The following is a 23,270-nucleotide window of genomic DNA, read 5'->3' as shown; positions in this document are numbered from 1 at the left end:
AATTTTGAAATTCAAGAGTTTAGATTGTTTTGAGGGAAAATCTGTGGGGCATTAATTTTGGATGACAAACCTTGCAAGGTATGCTGATCTTCCTGCCCACTTTGATTACTGTACGCTCGAGGCAGGCTGCCCCAGTGTACATGAAATAATACACGTCATGGGCCAGATTTTGTGAACAGCTATCCTCTGGGCTTTTGCACTGGAAGTTCCCATCAGCCAATCACTGACAAGGTGCAGCGCCCTCTACAGGGCACCTGGGATCTGTGTGAACTGTATGTCTTCTTAACCAATCAGATTGAAGGAACATTAATGGAGAGCGCAGAGTCTGAACAAGGAAGTGTAATTTAGAATGGTGAATTCAGATACAGAAAGTGAAATAAAGAGAGGGAAGGAAAGATTGTATTAAGAGGGAGAGAGAAAAGAGACAGAAAGAAAAAGTTTAAAAAAATTATTTTTATTTTTTTTAAATCTCCAACAATAATTAAAATCTGAAGGAATGAGACTCCATACTTGTAAAAGTAAAATTTCCGTGCCAGAGAGGTTGTTTGATAGTAATTAAGACTCACCACATCGTTCAAAATTGACTTGTATGTGAATGGACAAGCCGAGACTTTTTGAGGCCAGTGTAACCCATTCCCAGCAATACCGCAGCTTACTGCCATTCAATGGGAGCCAGGCAGTGAGATGCTGTTTTCACCCAGTGTAACCCATTCCCAGCAGTACAGCAATTTACTGCCATTCAGTGGGAGCCAGGCAGTGAGATGCTGTTTTCACCCAGTGTAGTCTTACCCCAGCAGTATAGCAATTTACTGCCATTCAGTGGGTGCCAGGCAGCGAGATGCTGTTTTCACCCAGTGTAGTCTTACCCCAGCAGTACAGCAATTTACTGCCATTCAGTGGGTGCCAGGCAGCGAGATGCTGTTTTCACCCAGTGTAACCCAATCCCAGCAGTACAGCAATTTACTGCCATTCAATGGGAGCCAGGCAGTGAGATGCTGTTTTCACCCAGTGTAGTCTTACCCCAGCAGTACAGCAATTTACTGCCATTCAGTGGGAGCCAGGCAGCGAGATGCTGTTTTCACCCAGCGTCTGGAGAAGCAGGCCATCTCGTACAGCAACGCCCTGATTTCCACGATTATCTATACGCACGTGTGGTTACTGGAAGTTCGAATTCTTTAGAAAAACAAAGACTGAGAGGAGACCTGATAGAGGTCTTTAAAATTACAAATGGGTTGGACACGGCAGATGTGAAAAAAATGTTTTCTTTTGTGGGAGAATCCAAAACTAGGGGCCATAAATACAAAATAGTGACTAATAAATCCAATGGGGAAATAAGGGGAAATGTCTTTATTCAGACAGTGGTTAGAATGTGGAACTCGCTACCACAGGAAATGGGAAAAGCGAATGGATTAGATGCTTTCAAAATGAAACTAGATGAATACATGAGTAAAGGGAACAGAAAGAAATGCTGAAAGGCGGGGATGCGGTGGGTGGAATGGGAGGAGACTCGTGTGGAGAATAAACACCAGCACAGACTAGTTGGGCTGAATGGCCTGTTTCTGTGCTGTATATACCATACAATTTCCACGTAACTAACAGTCATTTCTACAGCAAAGTCCGTGCCACCATGTTTCAAGTGTCAATGCCACTTACAAGGTGGATCAGTCACCTGTGTCCAGGAGGACAGAGTTTAATCACCATGTTCATAAGAACATATGAACATAACATAAGAAATAGGAGCAGGAGTAGGCCATACGGCCCCTCGAGCCTGCTCCGCCATTTAATGCGATCATGGCTGATCCGATCATGGACTCAGGTCCACTTTCCCGCCCGCTCCCCATAACCCCTTATTCCCTTATCGGTTAAGAAACTGTCTATCTCTGTCTTAAATTTATTCAATGTCCCAGCTTCCACAGCTCTCCGAGGCAGCAAATACCACAGATTTAAAACCCTCTGAGAGAAGAAATTCCTCCTCATCTCAGTTTTAAATGGGCGGCCCCTTATTCTAAGATCGTGCCCCCTAGTTCTAGTCTCCCCCATCAGTGGAAACATCCTCTCTGCATCCACCTTGTCGAGCCCCCTCATAATCTTACACGTTTCGATAAGATCACCTCTCATTCTTCTGAATTCCAATGAGTAGAGGCCCAACCTCCTCAACCTTTCCTCATACGTTAACCCCCTTGTCCAGTGGCCAGTAATTGGCGACATATGTCTGCAGCCTTTTTAATTGTCTTTGACTGCATGCTAAAAACAAGTGTGCTGGACAAGCAGTGAGGGGCGGATATTGTGGGGGTGAAGATGGGGAAGGGGTAAATAAATCGGTATCTGTATTACTTTGTTTTATGCGTGCAAATATTCTACCAACAGAAATGACCCTCTGTGCCTTTGAAACTTAGATATGATTGACTGTTTTACTGAGTTGTGAAAGATACCCTTTGATCTCCCTTTGTCTCAATTCAGACTTCAGAGCAAAGAGAAGGTGAGAGCTAAGTCTCTGCTTCTGTTTCAGTTACACAGATGTTCAGTGAAATAAGCAGCTCGCATGCAGATTTAAAAATCGAGTTTGCACAGATGAAATATAACAGTAAGTGTTTATTAATAATATTTAAAATCTTTGTGTCTCCGACTATAATGGCTTTGTATTTTTTTCAAAAGGACCTGGTGCTTTTGCACAGAGTAAGCAGCAGACAATCCTGTCCTCTCCTAAGAGTTGGTCCTAAGATTGTGAGCTGTGGCTCAGTGGGTAGCACACTTGCCTCTGGGTCAGAAGGTTGTGGGTTCAAATCCCACTCCAGAGACTTGAACAAATAAATCCAGGCTGACACTCCAGTGCAGTGCTGAGGGAGTGCTGCATTGTTGGAGGTGCCATCTTTCAAATGAGACGTTAAACTGAGGCCCTGTCTGCTCTCTCACGTGGATATAAAAGATTCCATGGCCCTATTTCGAAGAAGAGCAGGGGAGTTATTCCTGGTGCCCTGGTCAATATTTATCCCTCAATCAACATAACAAAAAAAAAAGATTATCTGGACATTATCACATTGCTGTTTGTGGGAGCTTGCTGTGTGCAAATTGACTGCTGCATTTCCCACATTACAACAGTGGCTACACTTTAAAAGTACTTCATTGGCTGTAAAGTGCTTTGCGACGTCCGGTGACTGTGAAGGGCACTATATAAATATAAGTCTTTCTTTCTAATGCAATAGACTCTGTTGAATTGGACATTTGTTGCAGCATCTCCTGTTTGAGCTGATGCAGGGTTGGGATTAGGGGATGTATTAGGCTTCGGACAAGCGGTTAGGGTTGATGTTTGGGTTAGGGCTTGGATTAGGAGTAGGGTTAGGGTTAAGTTTAGGGTGAATCCTGACACAGCTTCTGGCATACTTTCTTAGTAAGATCATATGCAGCTTGGTCACATGACCCAATAAGCCTTTCAATCTGTTTTGTCATGGACTTTATGCCCAAATCTAACTCTGGCTCCATTTTAATTCACGTTCTCTGTCCTGTCAACTGTGTATAGACTGCAGCACACATAGGGGTTATATTAATGTTATGGTTTGGGTAAGAGTTAGAGTTAGCGTTCGGGCTAATGTTAGGCTTAGGGTTAGTGTTAGGGTCACATTAGGGTTAAGGTTGTGGTTAGGGTTCAGGTTAGGATTAGGGTAATGGTTAGGGTTCGTTCTTGGGCAGGGCATTTAAGGTTCGGGTTAGTCCTTTGGGTGGGGTTTCCCTACATTTAGGTTTAGGTTTGGTGTTAGGGTTAGAGCTTTGGATAGAGTTAGGGTTAGCGTTAGGATTAGGGATAGAGCTTTCGATAAGGTTCGGGTTAGGGTTAGCGTTACGATTAGAGCTTTGGATAGGGTTAGAGTTAAGTTAAGGGTTCAGCTTTGGATAGGGTTAGGGTTCGGGTTAGGGTTAGAGCTTTGGATAGGGTTAGGATTAGGATTTGAGCTTTGGATAGTGTTTGCCTACATTTAGTTTGAGTTTAGTGTTAGATTTTGGGTTAGGGGTTAGGGGTTAGGTTAGGGGTAGGGGTTAGGGTTTGGGTTAGGGGTTAGGGTTAGGGGTTAGGGTTAGTGTTAGGGTTAGGGTTAAGGTTAGGATTAGGGGTTAAGGTTAGGATTAGGAGTTAGGGTTAGGATTGGGGTTTGGGTTTGGGGTTGGGGTTTAGGTTTGGGGTTAGGGTTAGGTTACGGTTCGGGTTAGGGTTAGGGGTTAGGGTTAGGATTGGGGTTTGGGTTTGGAGTTAGGGTTAGGGTTGGGGTTTGGGTTAGGGTTAGGGTTAGTGTTAGGATTCGGGGTTAGGGTTAGGGTTAAGGTTAGGATTAGGGGTTAGGGTTAGGCTTGGGGTTTGGGTTTGGGGTTAGGGTTAGGGTTAGGTTTGGGGTTTGGGTTTGGGGTTAGGGTTAGGGTTAGGGTTGGGGTTTGGGTTTGGGGTTAGGGTTAGGGTTAGGATTAGGGGTTAGGAGTTAGGGTTAGGGTTCGGTTTAGGTTTAGGGTTGGGGTTTGGGTTTGGGGTTAGGATTAGGGGTTAGGAGTTAGGGTTAGGGTTAGGATTGGGGTTCGGTTTAGGGTTAGGGTTGGGGTTTGGGTTTGGGGTTAGGGTTCGGGTTAGGGTTAGGGTTGAAGTCGGTTTAGGGTTAGGGTTGGCGTTAGGGTTTTGTTTTGGGGTTAGGGTTAGGGTTGGGGTTTGGGTTTAGGGTTGGGTTTAGAGGTTAGGGTTTGGGTTCGAGTTGGAGCTTTGGTTAGGGTTTCCCTACATTCCCTACATTACAGTGACTACATTTCATTTGCTGTAAAGCTCTTTGGGATGTTCTGAGGTGACGAAAGATGCTATCTAAAAGCAAATTCTTTCTTTCATCTCCACCTCGAGAGGGCTCTGACCTGCCAAGGCACACAGGTCTCTAACAACAAATACCTCCGTCAAAAGCATGCAGCATTCCAATAACGTTAGGCTCATAGTCTATTGACATTCCTTCACCCAAAGAGTGAAACAATCCCATTTACACACATCGATGTTCAGCCACATTTCCCTCTGAGTAACATCAGCCGGCTGAGAGCAGCACTGAGGAATCTCCTGGGCTCCATGCCAGACACATCGGGGATGCTATTCAGCTTTCGGGTGTTTGAAACGGGCAGTGAACGACGGAAAGTATAATCATATGTGCTGTATAATGGGCAGGTGTGTTGTGGTGTATAACAGGGTGTGCTTAACAGGGGATGTATAAATGACAGGCAGGACAGTTAATATAATGGGATGTGTATAACTTCAGGGTTAGGGTTAGGGTCGGGGTATAATGGGCAGGCAGGGTGGGGTATATAATGGGGTGTGTATAACTGGGATATGTGTATTCGGGGGTGCATCATGGGGGAAGTGTATCATGGGCAGATGGGCAGGATGTCGAATGGGCAGACAATCTGCTATTGCCTGTATTGCACTAGAGTTCAATTTCACCCTGTGTATGCTGCTGTAAATGTCACATCTGCAAAATATAAATCAGTGTAGAATTCTGAAAAAAATATTATCAGTTAATCTTTATCCTGCAACTCTGACTGCAGTTGGAGGCAAAATTAGTTTAAACTGCGATTAAATATTTGCTCAGGGAAGAATTCTATTTTACTGGTGATGTAATCAATAACTTTGTATTTATTTCAGTTGCACAGATGTTTACCGAAATCAGAAACTCCCAGTCCGATTTCAAGATAGAACTTTCACAATTGCAGAATAAGAGTGAGTGTTACATTATCAGTCAATTTGCTGAATTCTGGAATTGCTTGCACAATTCTGTCTATCTTACCTGGTGTGATGATCATAAGCCAACATGCTGTGTGTCATAACACTGTGTGCAGGATTCAGTCACAGCTCAACTGGGAATCCTTTCTTACACTTTCCTTCTATCCTGATGATTGAGTCTAACTATCCTGCAACAGAAAGCTCATTCTTAGCTCAGTTTCGTTTTCTAACTCGAATTATAAATCTAAACCAGCAATCTCTCGCAAGGCACATTCTCCAATCTAATCTCTCCCAATACACATTGTATAACCTCTCCCAATACACATTGTATAATCTCGCCCAATACACATTGTATAATCTCTCCCAATACACATTGTATAACCTCTCGAAATGCACATTGTATAATCTCTCCCAATAGGTATTGTATAATCTCTCCCAATACGCATTGTATAATCCCTCCCAATACACATTGTATAACCTCTCCCAATACACATTCTCCAATCTCTCCCAATACACATTGTATAATCTCTCCCAATACACATTGTATAATCTCTCCCAATACACATTGTATAATCTCTCCCAATACACATTGTATAATCTCTCCCAATACACATTCTCCAATCTCTCCCAATACACATTGTATAACCTCTCCCAATACACATTGTATAACCTCTCCCAATACACATTGTATAACCTCTCGAAATGCACATTGTATAAACTCTCCCAATAGGTATTGTATAACCTCTCTCAATACACATTGTATAATCTCTCCCAATACGCATTGTATAATCTCTCCCAATACACATTGTATAATCTCTCCCAATGCACATTGTATAATCTCTCCCAATGCACATTGTATAATCTCTCCCAATACACATTGTATAACCTCTCGAAATGCACATTGTATAAACTCTCCCAATAGGTATTGTATAATCTCTCCCAATACACATTGTATAATCTCTCCCAATGCACATTGTATAATCTCTCCCAATACACATTGTATAATCTCTCCCAATGCACATTGTATAATCTCTCTCAATACACATTGTATAATCTCTCCCAATACGCATTGTATAATCTCTCCCAATACACATTGTATAATCTCTCCCAATGCACATTGTATAATCTCTCCCAATACGCATTGTATAATCTCTCCCAATACACATTCTCCAATCTCTCCCAATGCACATTGTATAATCTCTCCCAATACACATTGTATAATCTCTCCCAATACACATTGTATAACCTCTCCCAATACACATTGTATAATCTCTCCCAATACACATTGTATAACCTCTCCCAATACACATTGTATAACCTCTCCCAATACACATTGTATAATCTCTCCCAATACACATTGTATAACCTCTCCCAATACACATTGTATAACCTCTCCCAATACACATTGTATAACCTCTCGAAATGCACATTGTATAAACTCTCCCAATAGGTATTGTATAACCTCTCTCAATACACATTGTATAATCTCTCCCAATACGCATTGTAAAATCTCTCCCAATACACATTGTATAATCTCTCCCAATGCACATTGTATAATCTCTCCCAATGCACATTGTATAATCTCTCTCAATACACATTGTATAACCTCTCCCAATATACATTGTATAACCTCTCCCAATACACATTGTATAACCTCTCCCAATACACATTCTCCAATCTCTCCCAATACACATTGTATAACCTCTCCCAATACACATTCTCCAATCTCTCCCAATACACATTATATAATCTCTCTCAATACACATTGTATAACCTCTCCTAATACACATTCTCCAATTTCTCCCAATGCACATTGTATAATCTCTCTCAATACACATTGTATAATCTCTTCTAATACACATTGTATAATCTCTCCCAATACACATTGTATAATCTCTCCCAATGCACATTGTATAACCTCTCCCAATACACATAGTATAACCTCTCCCAATACACATTGTATAATCTCTCCCAATACACATTGTATAACCTCTCCTAATACACATTGTATAACCTCTCCCAATACACATTGTATAATCTCTCCCAATACACATTGTATAATCTCTCCCAATACACATTGTATAACCTCTCCCAATACACATTGTATAACCTCTCCCAATACACATTGTATAACCTCTCCCAATACACAGTGTATAATCTCTCCCAATATACATTGTATAATCTCTCCTAATACACATTGTATAACCTCTCCCAATACACATTGTATAACCTCTCCCAATACACATTGTATAATCTCTCCCAATACACATTGTATAATCGCTCCCAATACACATTGTATAACCTCTCCCAATACACATTGTATAATCTCTCCCAATACACATTGTATAACCTCTCCCAATACACATTGTATAATCTCTCCCAATACACATTGTATAACCTCTCCCAATACACATTGTATAACCTCTCCCAATACACATTGTAGAACCTCTCGCAATACACATTCTCCAATCTCTCCCACTACACATTGTATAATCTCTCCCAATACACATTCTCCAATCTCTCCCAATACACATTGTATAACCTCTCCCAATACACATTGTATAACCTCTCCCACTACACATTCTCCAATCTCTCCCAATACACATTCTCCAATCTCTCCCAATACACATTGTATAACCTCTCCCAATACACATTGTATAACCTCTCCCAATACACATTGTATAACCTCTCCCAATACACATTGCATAATCTCTCCCAATGCACATTGTATAACCTCTCCCAATACACATTGTATAACCTCTCCCAATACACATTGTATAACCTCTCCCAATACACATTGTATAACCTCTCCCAATACACATTCTCCAATCTCTCCCAATACACATTGTATAACCTCTCGAAATGCACATTGTATAATCTCTCCCAATACACATTCTCCAATCTCTCCCAATACACATTGTATAACCTCTCGAAATGCACATTGTATAATCTCTCCCAATACACATTCTCCAATCTCTCCCAATACACATTGTATAACCTCTCCCAATACACATTGTATAATCTCTCCCACTACACATTCTCCAATCTCTCCCAATACACATTGTATAACCTCTCGAAATGCACATTGTATAACCTCTCCCAATACACATTCTCCAACCTCTCCCAATACACATTGTATAACCTCTCCCAATACACATTGTATAACCTCTCCCAATACACATTGTATAATCTCTCCCAATGCACATTGTATAATCTCTCCCAATACACATTGTATAACCTCTCCCAATACACATTGTATAACCTCTCCCAATACACATTGTATAACCTCTCCCAATACACATTGTATAACCTCTCCCAATATACATTCTCCAATCTCTCCCAATACACATTGTATAACCTCTCCCAATACACATTGTATAATCTCTCCCAATACACATTGTATAACCTCTCCCAATACACATTGTATAACCTCTCCCAATACACATTGTATAACCTCTCCCAATATACATTGTATAACCTCTCCCAATATACATTCTCCAATCTCTCCCAATACACATTGTATAACCTCTCCCAATACACATTGTATAATCTCTCCCAATACACATTGTATAACCTCTCCCAATACACATTGTATAACCTCTCCCAATATACATTGTATAACCTCTCCCAATACACATTGTATAACCTCTCCCAATACACATTGTATAACCTCTCCCAATATACATTCTCCAATCTCTCCCAATACACATTGTATAATCTCTCCCAATATACATTGTATAACCTCTCCCAATATACATTCTCCAATCTCTCCCAATACACATTGTATAACCTCTCCCAATACACATTGTATAACCTCTCCCAATACACATTGTATAATCTCTCCCAATACACATTGTATAATCTCTCCCAATATACATTCTCCAATCTCTCCCAATACACATTGTATAATCTCTCCCAATACACATTGTATAATCTCTCCCAATACACATTGTATAACCTCTCCCAATATACATTCTCCAATCTCTCCCAATACACATTGTATAACCTCTCCCAATACACATTGTATAATCTCTCCCAATACACATTGTATAATCTCTCCCAATACACATTGTATAATCTCTCCTAATACACATTGTATAACCTCTCCCATTGCACATTGTATAACCTCTCCCAATACACATTGTATAATCTCTCCCAATACACATTGTATAATCTCTCCCATTACACATTGTATAACCTCTCCCATTACACATTGTATAATCTCTCCCAATACACATTGTATAACCTCTCCCAATACACATTGTATAATCTCTCCCAATACACATTGTATAACCTCTCCCAATACACATTGTATAATCTCTCCCAATACACATTGTATAATCTCTCCCAATACACATTGTATAACCTCTCCCAATACACATTGTATAATCTCTCCCAATACACATTGTATAATCTCTCCCAATACACATTGTATAACCTCTCCCAATACACATTGTATAACCTCTCCCAATACACATTGTATAACCTCTCCCAATACACATTGTATAACCTCTCCCAATATACATTGTATAACCTCTCCCAATATACATTCTCCAATCTCTCCCAATACACATTGTATAACCTCTCCCAATACACATTGTATAATCTCTCCCAATACACATTGTATAACCTCTCCCAATACACATTGTATAACCTCTCCCAATACACATTGTATAACCTTCTACATAATGATGGAGGCACAAAGAAATTCAGAGTGTGAACATAGATACAAAAGATGATAAACAAAACTAAAGGGAATCTAACTTTTCGATATATAAATACAAGGAAGTGATGCTGAATTTGTGGCAGAAGCTGTTTTGACCACATTGGTGTCATTCCCATCATCATCATCGGCAGTCCCTCGGAATCGAGGAAAACTTGCTTCCACTCTAAAAGTGAGTTCTCAGGTGACTGTACAGTCCAATACGGGAATTACAGCCTCTGTCACAGGTGGGCAGACAGTGGTTGAAGGAAAGGGTGGGTGGGGAGTCTGGTTTGCCACATGCTCCTTCCGCTGCCTGCGCTTGTTTTCTGCATGCTCTTGCCGACAAGACTCGAGGTGCTCAGCGCCCTCCCAGATGCACTTCCTCCACTTAGGGCGGTCTTTGGCCCGAGACTCCCAGGTGCCGGTGGGAATGTTGCACTTTATCAGGGAGGCTTTGAGGGTGTCCTTGAAACGTTTCCTCTGCCCACCTGGGGCTCACTTGCCATGTCAGAGTTCCGAGTAGAGCGCTTGTTTAGTGAGACTTGTGTCAGGCATGCGGACAATGTGACCCGTCCAATGGAGCTGGTCGAGTGTGGTCATTGCTTCGATACTGGGAATGTTGGCCTGATCGAGAACACTGACGTTGGTGCGTCTATCCTCCCAGGGGATTTGCAGGATCTTGCGGAGGCAGCGCTGGCGGTACTTCTCCAGCGCTTTGAGGTGTCTGCTGTATGTAGTCCATTTTCCAAACCTCAGGAGCCTACTATCAGCAAGGGCAGATATCGATGACGAGGTCCAACACCGCCTCCAGTGTGTCAGCGCAGCCTTCAGTCGCCTGAGGAAGAGAGTGTTTGAAGATCAGGACCTTAGATCTGGCACCAAGCTCATGGTGTACAGGGCAGTAGTGATACCCGCCCTCCTGTATGTCTCAGAGACATGGACCATATACAACTCATTACAGGAATCAAAAGAGCATAGCAAAAATTTACTAAAATGATGCCAGGGATTACATAATATTCACAACACAGAAACAGGCCGTTCGGCTCAACGGGTCCATGCCGGTGTTTATGGTGCACAAGACCCTCCTCCCACTCTACTTCACCTAACCCTATCTGCAAATCCTCGATCACCTTATGCATTTATCTAGCTCCCCCGCTAAAGGCATCGACACTATTCGCCTCAATTACTCTTTGTGGTAGCGAGTTCCCCATTCTCACCACTCTCTGGTACAGAAGTTTCTCTCGAGTTCCTCACTGGTCTTATATTTAGTATACCAAGAAACCGCCACAAGTAGAAACATTGGGGCTGAGATTCAGTTCCGCCAGAGAGCTGGCGCACTTACCTTTTTGAAGAGTTTTTACCGCCGTTTCGGAAGGTCCCCTCTTTCGCCAAATTCACCTCTTTGTTTTTTTTTGAATCGGCCAGGAAGCTGGTCATAAACGGGGCGGAGGTGCGGCGGAAAGTGCCGGCGAGGGACGGGACTGGAGGCGGGACGGATTCCCCGTCGCTGTCACCCAGCGGCGGGGCGGTGGTAACGTCAGTGCATCACCACGTACCACGCCGCCGTTAAAGGGGAGAGAACCGGCTATCCGTCGCGATCGGATACTGGGCCACCCGGGGAGGGTTTCGGCCTGTAGGCGGCCCGGCCGAACCCGGGGGCCCAATAGTCCGGCTGACCCTGGAAATCAGCCGGCAAAAAACAAATAACATGGCGGCCGCGGCAGTGGGCCCTCGCCTTTAATGGCCGCCAGGGCGGAGGGAGAGCAGGCACGGCGCACCGCTCGGCACCAATAAGATATTGCTCACTAAATGCCGCGGGATGTGGAGGTCCCGGGAGTGTGCGCACTGATGCCGCTCGCACGTCTGGTCAGCGGTGGGGCGGGACTGGGGACCACCAGAGACCCCCCCGCCCCCCCCCACGAGCTGAATTTAGCTCACGGCGGACATTCGACCAGGAATTGCGTCGCTCGACTCCGCCACATGGTCGCTGCAAACGGGCAATAACGGGCCTCACTGGGGAGCTGAATTTCAGCCCCATCGGCTCCAAGGTCAACCTATCGAACCCTTGCATAGTTTTAAAGACCTTTATCAGGTCACTCATCAGCTTCTCTTTTCTAGAGAAACGAGCCCCAGCCTGTTCGGTCTTTCCTGAGAGTTATACCCTCTCACTTCTGGAATTGTGGAATTCAATGCTGAGTCCGGAAGACTCAGATCATAAACACTTCTCCCAAGTTTTCACACAGCAGTGTCTGGGAATGATCAGAGAGCTGTCGGGATCAGGAACGCTCGGCCTCAATAGGTGCTGAAAGCTGATGCCATAAATAATTGTAAAAGGGAGTTGGACGAGTACTGGGGGTACTGGGGGATGAGCAACTTACAGGGTCTCGGACACAAAGGGGTGGGGGGGCGGTGTGTTACTGGCTGAGTGTGTGAGGGATGGGAGGGTGGGAGGGGGGTGTGAGTAGAGTGAGGGGGGTGTGAGGGGGTGGGTTGAGGTGGTGGGGGTGTGAGGGTATGTGTGAGGAGGTGAGAGTTGGGGTTAGGGGTGTGTGAGGGGGGTGTGAGAGCTGTGTGAGGAGGGTGTGAGGGGGTGGGGGGTGTGAGGGGGTGGGGGGTGGGTGTGAGTAGCGTGTGAGTGGTTGGGAGTGAGGTGGGTATGAGGGGGGGTGAGGGGGGTGTGAGGAGCGTGTGAGGGGTGTGTGAGGGGGTGGGGGGTGGGTGTGAGTAGCGTGTGAGTGGTTGGGAGTGAGGGGGGTGTGAGGAGCGTGTGAGGGGTGTGAGGGGTGGGGGGTGGGGGTGAGGGGGGTGTGAGGAGAGTGTGAGGGGGGTGTGAGGGGGTGGGGTGGGGGGTGGGGGTGAGGGAGGTGTGAGGAGAGTGTGAGGGGGGGTGAGGGGATGGGAGTGTGAGGGTAGGGGGTGGGGGTGAGGGGGGTGTGAGGAGAGTGTGAGGGGGTGTGAGGGAGTGCGGTGAGGGGTATGTGAGGGGTGGGGGATGGGGGTGAGGGAGGTGTGAGGGGTATGTGAGGGGATGGGGGTGGGGGTGAGGGAGGTGTGAGGAGAGTGTGAGGGAGGGTGAGGAGGGTGTGAGGGGTGGGGGTGTGAGGGGTGTGTGGTGGGGGGGTGAGGGGGGTGGGGGTATGAGGGGGGGTGAGGGGGGTGTGAGGAGAGTGTGAGGGGGTGTGAGGGAGTGCGGTGAGGGGTATGTGAGGGGTGGGGGATGGGGGTGAGGGAGGTGTGAGGGGTATGTGAGGGGATGGGGTGGGGGTGAGGGAGGTGTGAGGGGAGTGTGAGGGAGGGTGAGGAGGGTGTGAGGGGTGGGGGTGTGAGGGGTGTGTGGTGGGGGGGTGAGGGGGGTGGGGGTATGAGGGGGGTGAGGGGGGTGTGAGGTGTATTTGAGGTGTGTGTGAGGTGGGTGTGAGGGGTGGTGAGGGGGGGGGTGAGGGGGGTGGGGTTTGAGGGGGGTGAGGGGGGTGGGGGTGTGAGGGGGGGTGAGGGTGTGAGGAGAGTGTGAGGAGAGTGTGAGGTGTGTGTGTGAGGGGGGTGTGAGTGTGTGGGGAGGGTGTGAGGGGTGGGGGTTTGAGGGGTGTGTGGGGGGGTTGAGGGGTGGGGAGTGTGAGGGGTGGGGGTGTGAGGGGGGTGGGGGTGTGAGGGGTGTGAGGGGTGTGTGGGGGTGTGAGGGGTGTGTGGGGGTGTGAGGGGGGTGTGAGTGTGGGGGGGGGGTGTGAGGGGTGGGGGTTTGAGGGGTGTGTGGGGGGGTGAGGGGGGTGTGAGGGGGGGTGAGGGGGGTGGGGGTGTGAGGGGGGGGTGAGGGGGGTGGGGGTGTGAGGGGTGTGTGGGGGTGGTGAGGGGGGGGTGAGGGGGGTGGGAGTGTGGGAGGTGGGGGTGGAGGGATATGAGCGTATGTGTGACATGTGAGCGATTTGATCTCATCAGTTTCCTGCCAGCCCAGATTTGGTTAAAATGACTCACCTCTGGTTCGGTTTAAAACGAGATCAGAATGAGGATGTTAACTCGTGGAAATGAATTTCTAAATGTGTAACGATATGGGAAACCACATTTCTGGGTTGCGAGCTAAAGCTTTGTTTGTGGTCCAGTCACACAGAAGCTGAATGAGTTGAGGAATTCCCAGGCTGAGGGCCAGATGGAGCTGTCACAGATGAAGAGTAACAGTGAGTGTCAGCCAGAATAGTGTGTCTCCAGCTCCGACACTTCTCTATTCACACTGTGTGATTCTCCTGAGACACAACGGGAATCTTGCATTTTTCTTCACAACCATTTCATCACCTCAGGTCCAACACTAGCCCTTTCTATCCCAGCACCTCCCACCTGTATTGCTGCCTCTTCACTTCCCCCTTCCCCCGGGAAGGAAGGGCTTTTAAAATCGACACTTGCTGATCCCTAACCTCTCGCATCATGAGCCAGGGCTCGTGTGGAATATTGAACCTAATGCCCATCGAAGTGTTGTCCAGCCCAACTTCAGAGCTCGATGAAGTTCTGTCCTCTGCCTAATACTGGCGAAGTCTCCATTCTGCACCCTCGTTGTACTGACCTATACATCGCGCACCCCCTCACCAGCTCTAGAACACCCCCACCCCACCAAGAGAGAATGACATGGACCACGGGGGAGGTGGGGTGAGAAACAGGAGTACCCCTACCACCCTTACAGAAACCACAAGGCCGCAGGATGAGGACAAGCCGCTCTATTTCCCTACACAGCTCCTCCACCCTTGCTAGCACCAATACAACACCCAGGGGGTGAGCTTAACCCGACCCACCCAGCGGAAATCATGTGAGGGAGGGGCAGTTAAAATCGCCCTGTTTACTAACCAGCCCTGGAGCTACCGGGAACTGGCTCTTCCCGATTTCAGCCTGCTCACCGGAGCAGGCGGCAAAGACAGCCGCCCAAAGCCACAGGGGTCCTTCTTCACATATGCACGTCGGGTGCTGATGATGTCAGTGGAAGCTGGCCTCGATGCCCTGACAGAAGCAGCTGTGGTTTCACCGCCCGGTGGGTGAAGACAGCCGGGAGGATGAGCCGGGGCCCACAGGGAAAGCCTGGCCCTTCCCTGCCGCAGATTATCCCCCCCTGCTCCCCCATTTTCCAGTAACTAGTGGGGTGCCGCAGGGATCGGTGCTGGGGCCTCAACTATTTACAATCTATATTAATAACTTGGATGAAGGGACCGAGTGTAACGTAGCCAAGTTTGCTGACGATACAAAGATGGGTGGGAGAGCAATGTGTGAGGAGGACACAAAAAATCTGCAAAGGGACAGAGACAGGCTAAGTGAGTGGGCAAAAATTTGACAGGTGGAGCATAATGTGGGAAAGTGTAAGGTTATTCACTTTATCAGAAATAATAGAAAAATAAATTATAATTTAAATGGAGAAAAATTGTAAAGTGCTGCAGTACAGAGAGACCTGGGGGTCCTTGTGCATGAAACACAAAAAGTTAGTATGCAGGTACAGCAAGTAATCAGGAAGGCAAATAGAATGTTAGTCTTTATTGCAAGGGGGATAGAGTATAAAAGCAGAGAGGTCCTGCTACATCTGTACAGGGTATTGGTGAGGCCACACCTGGAGTACTGCGTACAGTTTTGATCTCTGTATTTAAGGAAGGATATACTTGCATTGGAGGCTGTTCAGAGAAGGTTCACTAGGTTGATTCCGGAGATGAGGGAGTTGACTTATGAGGATAGGTTGAGTAGGTCGGGCCTATACTCACTGGAGTTCAGAAGATTAAGAAGTGATCTTATTGAAATATATAAGAAAATGAGGGAGCTCAACAAGGTGGATGCAGAGTGGATGTTTCCACTCATGGAGGAAACTAAAACTCGGGGGCATAGTCTCAGAATAAGGGGCTGCCCATTTAAAACTGAGATGAGGAGAAATTTCTTTCAGAGGGTTGTAAATCTGTGGAATTCTCTGCCCCAGAGAGTGTGGAGGCTGGGTCATTGAATATATTTAAGGCGGAGACAGACAGATTTTTGAGCGATAAGGGAGTAAAGGGTTATGGGGAGCGGGCAGGGAAGTGGAGCTGAGTCCATGATCAGATCAGCCATGGTCTTATTAAATGGCGGAGCAGGCTCGAGGGGCCGAATGGGCTACTCCTGCTCCTATTTCTTTTCTTATGTATTCCCCAAACACCCCGCGAGACTGACCTGGAGCCTGTCCCACAACTTCCGGCCTGGATTAGGTGGCATGTCGGCCAGTGAATGGGATTTAATGGAGAACCGTGCGTTAAAAAGCCTGGGCCATGTTTCAGGGCAGTGGGCGAGTTTCCAATTCACCTGAAATCAGGGGCTTATTGTCGCATATTCTGGACCAGATACCACTCAATAAGAACATATGTTGGGGGTTATTTTATAAGAATCTACTCCAGTCAGAGAGCGTCCCAGCTGGGAGCTCATGTCAGGAATTCAAGTACGCGTGACATGATCTTCCTTTAATTAAAATGAATAGATAGAAAAGCACGGGGGAGTAGTCCTGAATTCTCAACTTGTAACCCCTATCACACAAGGTCCGTCACAAGCAGCAACTCCGCGATTTACATCTGTCTGTTGGGAAAATATTGTGAGTGACTTTACCACATCAATGCTTTGTGCATTTGCATCAGATTCCTCTCTGCTAGTTTAACACGATCTTAGAATAAGAACATAAGAAATGGGAGCAGGAGTCGGCCATTCGGCCCCTCGAGCCTGCTCCGCCATTCAATGAGATCATGGCTGATCTTCGACCTCAACTCCACTTTCCTACACTGTCCCCATATCCCTTGATTCCTCTGGAATCCAAAAATCTAGCGATCTCAGCCTTGAATATATTCAACAACTCAGCATCCACAGCTCTCTGGGGTCGAGAATTCCAAAGATTCACAACCTCTGAGTGAAGATGTTTCTCCTCATCTCAGTCTTATCCTGAGACTGTGGCCCCTAGTTATCGACACTCCAGCCAGGAGAAACAACCTCTCAGCATCTACCCTGTCAATCCCCTTCAGAATCTTGTAATGGTTCAATGAGATCACCTCTCATTCTTCTAAACTGCGGAGCGTATGGTCCCATTCTACACAATCGCTCATCATAAGACAGCCCTCTCACCCTGGGAATCAGTCTGGTGAACCTTTGGTTGCACTGCCACCAAGGCAAGTATATCCTTCCTTAGATAAGGAGACCACAACAGTGCTCCAGGTGTGGTCTAGCCAGAGCCCTGTACAATTGTAGCACGGGCTAAAGCAGCAGTGAGGAAGGCGGGGAGGAACATCTTTGTTGTGGATAGGAACTAAAGCTTTGTTCCCTTCCAGTTGTGCAGCGGTTCAATGAAGTGAGAAGCTCTCAGCCTGAATTCAAGGGAGAAGTTTCCCAGCTGAAGAACAACAGTAAGTGTTCAATAAATATCGGGGAAATCGGGCCCTCAGTTTCCTTGCTGCTTTCGGCCGTTTCTTCTGTGCAACATCAGCATATCTTTTCCTTCTGGGCAGCGCAGTGGGGCAGGGGCCACTTCCACCAGCTTTACGCCCCCAAAATTGGTGTGAAAGTGTTTTGGCCCCTCCCACGATCTTCCTGCCAATCCCCAGCCACCTCATTGTAATGTCTGGTAAAGAGGGCCAGTGGTTTTATGTTCACAATGCACTCGGGGAATGAGCGGAGGAAAGTGCGGGTGATGCCAGGGTGAGCTGAGCAGCTTCAGAATGTGCAATCAAATGGGCCACGAGTGAAGGGACCTACACGGTGGTAATAGGTGACCCCCGATCATTTAGACAACTATTACCAACCGGCCTTTTCACAGTCGTGCAGTGGGGATTTGACGGCAGATTAAGTTGGTCGTATTTAGTATCGTTGCCTGGTAAAATTCAGTGGGTCCTAAAACCAAATGTTTGCACTGGGCACTCTCAAGGCAAGTAGCCGAGGCAGGCAGGCATGAGGAGTGTCTCAGACTGAGGTGTGGGGAGACTTTGGGAAATTGTCCCCCTCCATAAGCTCCATTACTGCTTCTAAGAGGCGGGAATGGAGTGGAGAGGCCTTTCCGACTGGGCCAACCCATCCGAAATTTCCCCTGGGCCGGAAGGGGCAGGAGCGAGTTACCGAACCACCTGCTTTCCCGCTGTGTAGGGCATGCGCCGAACCATTACTGACCGGCGGCAACCCGCCTTCCAAACCCCGTGGCAAATTGCCCGGTGCAGAATCGCCTCGCGGGAGCAACGCCGTCGCTGGTCGGTCCCACTGAGCGCTTTCCCCAGCGGGGAGCTGTCTGTGGCTGGGCGGCATGTCAGCCCTCAAAGGGGAGGTCGCGGTGCCGGTGATTCTTTGTTATTTTTTATTCACAGCCGACTTCCAGGTCGGGCCGACAATTATGCCCACGGGTTCGGCTGGGGTGCCAACAGGCAACCTGGCACCCCCTCTTGGGTGCCAGCCACTGGCCCGGACGAAACCCTCCCTGGGTGGCCCAGTGTTTACCACTAACGTGGCTCCAGAGTTTGCAGCGGCCCTCCTTTTTAACTGAAGGGGAGGGACGTTGAGATGCGTCACCATGGCCGCCCCGACACCAACACCGGCCCGACACCAACACCGGCCCGACACCAACACCGGCCCGACAACTACACCGGCCCAACACCAACACCGCTCCGAGACCACCGGCCCAACACCAACACCGCCCTACACCAACACCGGCCCGACACCAACACCGACCGACACCAACACCGGTCCGACACCAACACCGCCCTGACACCAACACCGGCCCGACACCAACACCGCCCCGACACCAACATCCCCCGACCCCGACACCAACACCGCCCCGACACCAACACCGGCCCGACACCAACACCGGCCCGACACCAACACCGGCCCGACACCAACACCGGCCCAACACCAACACCGCTCCGAGACCACCGGCCCGACACCAACACCGACCCGACACCAACACCGACCGACACCAACACCGGCCCGACACCAACACCGCCCCGACACCAACACCGACCGACACCAACACCGGTCCGACACCAACACCGGCCCGACACCAACACCGACCCGACACCAACACCGACCGACACCAACACCGGCCCGACACCAACACCGCCCCGACACCAACACCGCCCGACACCAACACCGGCCCGACACCAACACCGACCCAACACCAACACCGGCCCAACACCAACACCGCTCCGAGACCACCGGCCCGACACCAACACCGACCCGACACCAACACCGACCGACACCAACACCGGCCCGACACCAACACCGCCCCGACACCAACACCGCCCGACACCAACACCGGCCCGACACCAACACCGACCCAACACCAACACCGGCCCAACACCAACACCGCTCCGAGACCACCGGCCCGACACCAACACCAGCCCGACACCAACACCGGCCCGACACCAACACCAGCCCAACAACAACACCCCCCGACACCAACACGGCCCGACACCAACACCGGCCCGACACCAACACCGGCCCGACACCAACACCGGCCCAACACCAACACCGGCCCAACACCAACACCGGCCCAACACCAACACCACCTGACACCAACACCGGCCCAACACCAACACCGGCCCAACACCAACACCACCTGACACCAACACCGGCCCGACACCAACACCGGCCCGACACCAACACCGGCCCAACACCAACACCACCTGACACCAACACCGGCCCAACACCAACACCGGTCCAACACCAACACCGCTTGACACCAACACCAGCCCAACACCAACACCGCCCCAACACCAACACCGGCCTACACCAACACCGCCCTACACCAACACCGCCCTACACCAACACCGTCCCGACACCAACACCGGCCCGACACCAACACCGGCCCGACACCAACACCGCTCCGAGACCAACACCGGCCCAACACCAACACCGGCCTGACACCAACACCGGCCCGATACCAACACCGCCCCAACACCAACACCGGCCCAACACCAACACCGCTCCGAGACCAACACCGGCCCAACACCAACACCGGCCTGACACCAACACCGGCCCAACACCAACACCGGCCCAACACCAACACCGCCCCAACACCAACACCGCCCCAACACCAACACCGGCCCAACACCAACACCGCCCCAACACCAACACCGCCCCAACACCAACACCGGCCCAACACCAACACCGCCCCAACACCAACACCGCCCCAACACCAACACCGGCCTAACACCAATACCGCCTGACTGGGAACAAGAAACAAAGTGCTGAAAATCGGCGGATTGTCCGCCCCATGCCTTGCGGCGCACAGAACATTTAAATATCAGTTGGTGCGCCCCGCAATTTTGGCCCCTTGGAGTAGAAATGGCTGCCATTGGGAACAAACTTTTAGAGCATTTTCTTTGCATTTTGCCTTCAAAATCTTGGACTCGTTTCCCACTGCAGGGTGAGAGCGCTAAGGGTTTTACCCCCTTGCATTCCTCCTCCCCCACAGAGAGGACTTTGCAGGAGCAGCAATGCATATCGGCATGCTTCCCATCAGATCCAGCTACTTCAACCGATGGCTGTGAGTGACCAGCCCACCCTCTGCTCCCATGGACATTGACCCCTCTCGGAGTAGCCTGAACAGCAGCAGGGGAGTGTCACAGTGAGGCACGTGTCTCTACCAGATTGCCCATGGCTAGCACCTTCAAAGAGGTCTATTGCTGATTTGACGGGTTGGGGGGGGGAACGAGGGCACCCCTGTTTGCTCCAACTCAGGAGTCCCACAAAGTCTCAGTCTGCTGTGCCACGCATCCCTTCACCGTCCAGAAAGGTCAGAAGTTGGACATCCCTTGGTTGCTGGCCCCTGCTACATTGGAGGCTGGGGTACATGGAGGAGAACATCACCATCCCCTGCCCTCGGTGGGCTGCGCAGGGTCTGCTGCAAGGGGCTGTTGGAGCTGATCACATCTCTCCTGTGCAACGCAGTCTCCCTGTGTCCCCACTGCCTTCCCTCCTCCTCAGCACCTTCACATAAAAGACATGGAGTGGAAATTCGGTTTTCTGCCGGTCCCCTTAGTGCCTCGGAGGGGCAGCAATGGCGGTGGAGCACAGTTGCGCCCTGGCGGGCAGCTTCCAGCGCCTCTCCGGGACATTCGATGCCGGTATTGACAGGGGGGGCGGAGCAGTACCGCCCGGGAGAGGCGAGCCGGTGTGCAACGCCTCTGGTTGCGACACTGACTTGATATTTGGACTGCGCCCGACCTGTAGCGCCCCCTGCTGGGACCGCCTGTGAGAGCAGGCATTCCAAGCTGGAGCGGCCGCAGTGAGGTAAGTAATGCCGAGCTCAGTCAGTGTGATTGTTTTTTGCGATTTATGTTGTGGTGGCGTGAGCTATATATTAGGAATGTTTTTGGACGGGTTTTTTCAAGATTCCCGCACCCCCCCCCGCCCCCATGCCTCTGTTATGGCGCTCCGAGGCCGGCTCTTTAACTTGGGATTTTCCCTTGCTCAGCCGGCCTGGTGCCCCAAAAGAGCAATCCCTCCCTTAGTGCCCCGCTCCAAACTCTGGGCCCAGCTGATGAATTTTGCGGTGGCAGACGCGAACCATTTGCCGGCGTAAAATTTACCGCTCGGCCCGGGACTCCGCCCCCAACTGAGGCGCGATCGAATTTCCACCCTGAATCCTTCAATCTGGTACATTCAGCTACCGTTACACCAGTCATTCCGCTGATCAATGGGGTGACAGACCCAGGCCCCTGTGGAATGGGACAGCTGGAAACCACCTGTCTGATCCTATTGTCTCTCAGGACAGCAGCACATGCCAGGCCTCTGGCCTGCCTCCTCAGAGCACCAGGCCAGAATGGGAGGTGAGCCCAGGCTCCCCAGGAACAAGCTCCAGAGATACAGCCAACAGCGACTCCATTCCAGGACAGGAGGGTCACCTCAGTCCCAGGAGCTGTGTCAAACACAGGAGCAGTCAAACAGCTCTTGCAATACCGGCCTGTAGGTTCCCCCATGAGAAACACTTGAACAGAAGATATAAATGTTAGCGACCCAAGTCAGGAAAAGATAGGTTGGCTTGTATTTACTTTAAAGTTTGTTAACTTAAACCTATGTTGTGCACTGTTATTGCTGCAGATTAGTCAGATAGAAGAGCTACACTTACATTGTGCTGACTTATTCAGTCAGGTGATTATTATTGGCTTGGTCAGGTGATGTGTTATGATGTTGAAGGGTGGGAGGTGGGTTGAGGGAATGGGCCTTTATTTGAAGGTGGTGGAGAAGGAGTTACCGCCATGATGAGAAAGGGAGACTGTGGTCAACATAAGAGAACCCTTTGGTGATGGGATGTGTCGGTCACCGACAGAGAGCCCTCAGAGTGATGGTGAAACTTGTACTCTCCTCCAGGTAGTTCTGCCTCCAAAGCAGCTGACACCCTTCGCTAGGAACATCTTTGCCCAGGCTTTTTTAGATAGGAAAGTTGAGCACGGTGAGACAGCTACAGCTATTGACCTGGAGCCCTGGGTCTGTCAGTTAGACTCCCAGTGGTTCTTGTAATGTCTTTGCTTCGTGGGTTCTTTGCTTAAGAATGCACTGCAACACATTGCTATTGAGAACTAGTTGATTTATTAGCAAAAGGTTTAACAATCACACTACACATTACCAGTTCATCCACCAGACTCACAACCACCTGCCTCATCGTGGATCCCCTGAACCCAACTGGTTGGGGTTTTATTGAGTCTTGTAAGCATCACATGACTGGCTAAGCCACTCCCAACTCAACAGCTTCACCAACCTGTGAGCCTCCTCACTGGTGCATACATTATCGTCCTCTCTCTGGCCATTCTGGTAGAGGCATGTAAACCTCCCCTGCTGCTGTTCAGGCCAATCTTAGTGAGGTCATTGTCCAAAGAAAGCAGG

At 48.9% G+C, this 23,270-nt stretch overlaps 1 protein-coding gene across 1 annotated transcript in view; it reads left to right on the top strand.

Moving 5' to 3' along the window:
• Window positions 1-1,367: 1,367 nt before the first annotated feature.
• Window positions 1,368-23,270, top strand: part of LOC139237858 (uncharacterized) — a 198,024-nt gene continuing 176,121 nt past the window's right edge. Inside the window, exons 1-5 of the mRNA XM_070867083.1 lie at window positions 1,368-1,446; window positions 2,461-2,479; window positions 11,862-11,972; window positions 15,305-15,444; window positions 17,732-17,806. Coding sequence (XP_070723184.1) covers window positions 1,368-1,446; window positions 2,461-2,479; window positions 11,862-11,972; window positions 15,305-15,444; window positions 17,732-17,806 — 424 coding nt within the window. The remainder of the gene's footprint in view (window positions 1,447-2,460; window positions 2,480-11,861; window positions 11,973-15,304; window positions 15,445-17,731; window positions 17,807-23,270) is intronic.

This window comes from Pristiophorus japonicus, chromosome 24 (assembly GCF_044704955.1).
Source record: "Pristiophorus japonicus isolate sPriJap1 chromosome 24, sPriJap1.hap1, whole genome shotgun sequence".
Taxonomy (NCBI): Eukaryota; Metazoa; Chordata; class Chondrichthyes; family Pristiophoridae; genus Pristiophorus; species Pristiophorus japonicus.
This window is presented reverse-complemented; position numbering and strand designations above follow the sequence as displayed.